The sequence below is a fragment of the Meleagris gallopavo genome, chromosome 13 (genome assembly GCF_000146605.3).
Source record: "Meleagris gallopavo isolate NT-WF06-2002-E0010 breed Aviagen turkey brand Nicholas breeding stock chromosome 13, Turkey_5.1, whole genome shotgun sequence".
In the NCBI taxonomy this organism is placed as follows: Eukaryota; Metazoa; Chordata; class Aves; order Galliformes; family Phasianidae; genus Meleagris; species Meleagris gallopavo.
This window is the reverse complement of record NC_015023.2, coordinates 1,866,163-1,871,061: the sequence shown is the minus strand read 5'-3', so window position 1 is coordinate 1,871,061 and position 4,899 is coordinate 1,866,163. Positions and strand designations below refer to the sequence as shown.

At 40.6% G+C, this 4,899-nt stretch overlaps 2 protein-coding genes across 3 annotated transcripts in view; both read left to right on the top strand.

Annotated features, from left to right (window-relative positions):
- The window catches only part of LOC104912917 (SUMO-activating enzyme subunit 2-like), a gene marked incomplete at its 5' end in the record, with an annotated part of 7,292 nt that extends 6,727 nt beyond the window's left edge, over nucleotides 1–565 (top strand). The window contains one exon of the mRNA XM_031555387.1: nucleotides 368–565. Coding sequence (XP_031411247.1) covers nucleotides 368–565 — 198 coding nt within the window. The remainder of the gene's footprint in view (nucleotides 1–367) is intronic.
- On the top strand, nucleotides 18–3,929 carry PDCD2L (programmed cell death 2 like). Of its 2 annotated transcripts, none has more exons than XM_003213761.4 (5): nucleotides 18–586; nucleotides 688–1,082; nucleotides 1,888–2,001; nucleotides 3,017–3,165; nucleotides 3,773–3,929. In XM_003213761.4, the coding sequence occupies exons 1-5, from the start codon at nucleotides 572–574 to the stop codon at nucleotides 3,901–3,903; spliced, it is 804 nt and encodes a 267-aa protein (XP_003213809.2). In that variant the 5' UTR covers nucleotides 18–571; the 3' UTR covers nucleotides 3,904–3,929. The 2 variants fall into 2 exon arrangements, with proteins under 2 accessions (XP_003213809.2, XP_031411284.1); XM_031555424.1 differs by having other exon boundaries at nucleotides 22–597.
- Nucleotides 3,930–4,899: the final 970 nt, after the last annotated feature.

Here is a 4,899-nt window from a genome sequence, read left to right as displayed (position 1 = left end):
GGCGCTGCCCTGGGGCCTGGCTAACGGTGGGCAGCGTGAGGTGCAGGGCTCGGGGGCTCTGAACGCGCCGCGTGCGTGGCGCTGCCCGTACCTGTGCTCGGGGCTCCGTGGTCAGGGCGGTGGTCGCGGTTACAGCGGGTATTTGCTTGTCAGAATTTCGGGAATTTCCGCTTTTGAAGCCTTACTAGAGCGTCGGCTCAGGGTGATTGGAGGAGGAGCGTTGCTTCCACACGAGTGCTGTCAGGCAGGGATAGTGCTGATTCGGCCGGGATATTTACACTGGGATAGTTTGTGACAATGGCTTTATATTCCAGTTAAAATGGGAGAAATTTGTTTTATTTCTCCATATTCCACTCTTTGAGCCTAGTGCGGCACAGTAACTGGGTCAGAGAAATACGTGCAAGCTGGTTCTCTGCAGTCATGCCAGCAACAGGGGAATGGCGTTGCAGCGCGTCAAGCAAACAGCCATTGCATTATTGCACCGTTTCCCCAGTCTGACGTGGTTTCTTGCCATAAGTGTGCTGCTGTGAGAAGCAAACATGGATATGCTGGTACCTGGTGTTGACAGGGGATGGGCGACATAACAGTAAGCATGAGGTTAAGGTTTTCTTTCTCTTACTCTTTATAGCAGTGACACCACATCACTGTGGTCAGTTTGAAAATGTTTCTCTTCTCCTTCCCTTGCAGAAAGAAGAATGTAAGTTTTCTGCAAAGGACTGGTGTGCTGAGGCAGACGACTGGGGAGGCTGCGATGGAGCAGAGTCTTCCACATGTGCCCTTCAGATGTTGGGCCTAAATGCAGGGATGAGCAGCTCTGCATCTGGAGAAGCACAGTGTGTGTCACAGCTCCAAGAGCTTCGCTTGTCTGAAGCTGCAGACGTGTCAGGTTCCCTAAATACAGACCTCCTACTCAGGGAGGAGATGGTGATGGCCACTTCAGTTCCCGTGTTCCACTCCTATTACATTAGTGTTGTGGATGAGGCAGACTATGCTGGTTTCCTTGATACAGATCATGCAAATAAACTATTGAAAGAGTATCAGCAGAGAGAGGGTGTTGATCTGGAACATTTGATGTCAGAAAGGTGAGAACTGTTTGAACCTCATGCTGAAGCTGAAGGGATTGTGTAGTTCAATTTGTACTGAGTGATGAACTAAGTCTAGCTCTCACTAGATCTGAATACGTTCATAACTGACTCCTTCAGGAAGCAATTGTATGTAGGACATTGCAGGAAACGTATAACATTGCACCTGTTTTCTCCAGTTTGGAAATTTTGAGTTATATAGTGCTGCATCTATTTCTGAGTGATTGAGCAGCTGGAATCCCCTTGGGATCCAGACAGAGCAGTGTACCTTCAGTCTACGAAACCAAACCAGTGTAGTTTGAACAAATTCTTATGCTATGTTTTATGAGTTCATATTGTGACATTTGAGTATTTGATTTTTTTCCTTTATAATGCTACGGATTTTGTTATTCTGGTTGCATTTTTAAGAGCTGAGGAGCTCAGGGGTTTCAGCTAGAGACTGGGATGATGACTGCAGTTAGATTCAGGGTTTTTGATAAAGAAGGGTCAGGAAAACGATTTCTGGGTGTAGGTACTGAAAGTATTTCTGATTTTAACATAGGTGATCACACCGAGCCTTAAGTATAAGCAGGTATCTGATGGATATGAATGTCTTATTATAGTTGGCAACTATGATAGTGGACCTAGAGGCAAATGTTCAGCTGCAAGCTGGAACAGTGACTACATCTTAATTTAATGTTTAGCTATTTTTGTGTGTGTGTGTACATACTATAATTTAACATGAGTATCTATTAATTGGAACATATTTAAAGCATGCCTATTGTACTAAATTTGAATTTTTGTTTTGTTCCTTTTTCTCTCGTAGTTTTGCTGGTGAAGGTAATAATGAGAAATATGAGAAGAGTGAAGTTAGAAGTGGGGACCACACGTTCCATAAATTTATGAAAAGAATATCTGTTTGTCCAGAGCAGATTTTAAGGTATGTTGATCAGCTGGTAGTAACAGGCAGAGACAGCACATAGATGGAGGCTGTCAGTAAATAAAAATAAAGAATTTAATTGAATATATTTACTTTATTTTTTAATTATATATAAATATAAATATATAAATAATATATTTATTTAATTTATTTTTCTTAATTGAAAAATTTGCTAAGTTTTGATGACATACTTCCAACGCTATCTCCTCCTCTGAAGTTTTGTAATCTTATTGTTACTGCTTATGGCTCAGTCTTTGGGATGTTAGTGAAGTAAGAAATTACTCTTTTTAAAGTCTGAGGTCCTTTGCAGCTTGTGACTGCACCCAGTGACCATGCAGAATGGCTTGCTTTTCTTAGAACAAAAGTAAGTTTAATCTCAGAGAAAACTCCTCCAAAAAGGAGAAGCTGTTTCTGAGTGAGAGTGTATCAAAGTGTTCAAATCCTAACTTATTTGTAGTACCAGATAATACCCGTCATTTTCATGAGTCGTACAAGGCATTAGTTTATAACTTCAACTTTAATCCAGAGAGTTGGATCTAACCTACCTGCTCGAGCTATTGCAGTATAGAGGCAGAACCTTTGTCTGTCAGTTTCCAGAAGGAACTGGCAGCTTTTTGATGAGGAGGTAAAGTTTGAGGGGTTGGTTATGCAGACAGGAAACATTAGAAACACCCATTAGTTAACTATCAAATATTATACAGAACATTTACTAATACACGTAAATGTGCAAGTAACATTTTAAGACAACTTTTTTTAAGAATCCTCTGCAGGTGTAGTTGGTACAATTGAGTCAAGTTTAGCAAGCTTCGGAGATGTCAGCTTAAACCATTTACCCCCTTAGATCCATCTCTTTCCTTAAGACTTTCCAAGTGTTGACCTTTCAGTGTCCCCTTTCCTATCTAATTTCTGTTGAGTGACTCATCTGAAGCATAGGCAGATGACTGGCTGCTAACAATGTTTGTGGGTTTTTTTCCTAGTTACTTGAGATACAAAAAATAAACTTTTTTTCTCTTAGATACTCTTGGGGTGGTCAGCCTTTGTTCATATCTTGTCCTCCAGCCAACTTTGGCAGCAGTATTCCAGCCTGCAGTAACTGTGGAAGCAACAGAATATTCGAGTTTCAGCTTATGCCAGCACTGGTCAGCATGCTGCGGGGTGATGCAGGTATTGACTTTGGACTTAGCTGAATGAGTATTAGAAATATATTGGTAAGGTTCACTAAAGTGTAATTTGGATTGTTTTTTGCTAACCATAGGCACTGGTGTGCTTAACTATAGTGGTCATAGGATTATGTAGGTTACAAATAGATGCATATATGCACCTAGATTATGGATGTAATAATGTTTCCATTATAGATTTCACTAAGCGAATGGGAGCTCTTCCATTGGACTTCATGTGCTTCCTGGTGTACTTTTATAACAGCAGTGTAGATAATGGTGTGACTTTCCCCTGCTAAAGGATTAAGGAGAAAGGGAGCATTGGAACTTGATGATCCTTGAGGTCCCTTCCAATCCAAGCCATTCTATGGTCCTATGAAATAAGGCCTCAGAAAATAATAACTATTGCCATATAGGATTGCAGGCACCTAAGAAACTCTTTGAAAATTCTCAATCATGCTGCTTTAAAATCTGTGAAATAAGAAAATGTATACAGGAGGCTGAATATGGACAAATGCGTTCTGGATTGGAAGATTGAACTGCAGTGTTAAGCAATGGCCACTAACTGAAGCATTCTTCTAATACATTATGTACTTTTATTGTTTTGTTTTTAGATCTGTCTGTGGAATTTGGGACTGTTATAGTTTATACATGTGAGCGAAGCTGTTGGCCAACAAATCATCAAACCCCTCTGGAAGAGTTTATATTTGTACAAGAAGACCCTGACCAGAAATTATTTAAATAAATTGTGTTTCTCTTCATAGGTGGAAAGTCTGTTGTTTATTGTTTTGTTTTTTTTTTTTGCTGCAGTTGAAAGTACGTGATTATGCAACAGTTTCCTCAAATGTGGTGAAAAATGACATTCATTTGTTGGTATGGTGCTTATTTCCTAGAATAACTGACGTATATTAGCATGGCTGCAAAATGTGGCAACAAAAAACTTGCTTTGTGTAAAGAGGCAGTTCTAACTGGAGGCTAGTTTGGGATTATTGTTACATTTTTGAAAGCTTGGGGAAGAAAATAAAGGAAAAAGGCTGCCTAATTGCACTTAGTTATCCTGCTGGTGATCGTCAATCAAGTAGGATCCAGTTATTAGAAACTACTAGTAGTGAGAAGCTTAATATAAGTATTTAAAAACAAATTACTTCGTTTGTATTGGTGACAGATTGAAAATTCAGTGGACAGAGGATGGAGGGCCTTGCAGTCTTCCAGCGATGAAGATTTTCTGTATGCTTTTACAGTGAAGGATGTTACGTTTGACTAAACGAGTTCTGATGGAGATCACATTGCAATGAGTGGAGAAAAGGTGAAAGTTTCTGCTAGCACTCCTGTTCTTGCAGTTTTAATGGAGTCTTAATGGGGGAGTAATTTAAGTAAGCATCCTTAAAGCTTTTTGCTCAGGCTTTAATGTCACAGTACAAATCAATCTACTGGAAGTGTTTTGGTTGGGTGGTTGTTTGGTTTTTATTTTGGGGTGGGAGGGGGGGAAGCTGATCAAATGTTGTTTGCAAAACAGTTTTTCAGAGATAAAATACAGCTTCCCATGCCAGCTTTTAGAGCTGAGTTGGAGAATTTAGGTCAATCTATGTAAAAATCTCACTTCATACTTGTCAAAGCTTCCTGATTCCCCCTGGGCACTAGGCATTTCCCAGCTGCAGCCCAGGAGCTGGGTACCTTATTTGTGGGTGCCACGGCCAGACGGGGCGGACCTTCTGCGAGACCCTGCGTCGCCAGACCGCGG

Excerpts from the sequence above, each read along its gene's own strand:
- PDCD2L (XM_003213761.4), top strand. Across the intron at positions 1,083-1,887 it reads GAACATTTGATGTCAGAAAG|TTTTGCTGGTGAAGGTAATA; the intron begins GTGAGAACTGTT and ends TTTCTCTCGTAG. Across the intron at positions 3,166-3,772 it reads CATGCTGCGGGGTGATGCAG|ATCTGTCTGTGGAATTTGGG; the intron begins GTATTGACTTTG and ends TTTTGTTTTTAG.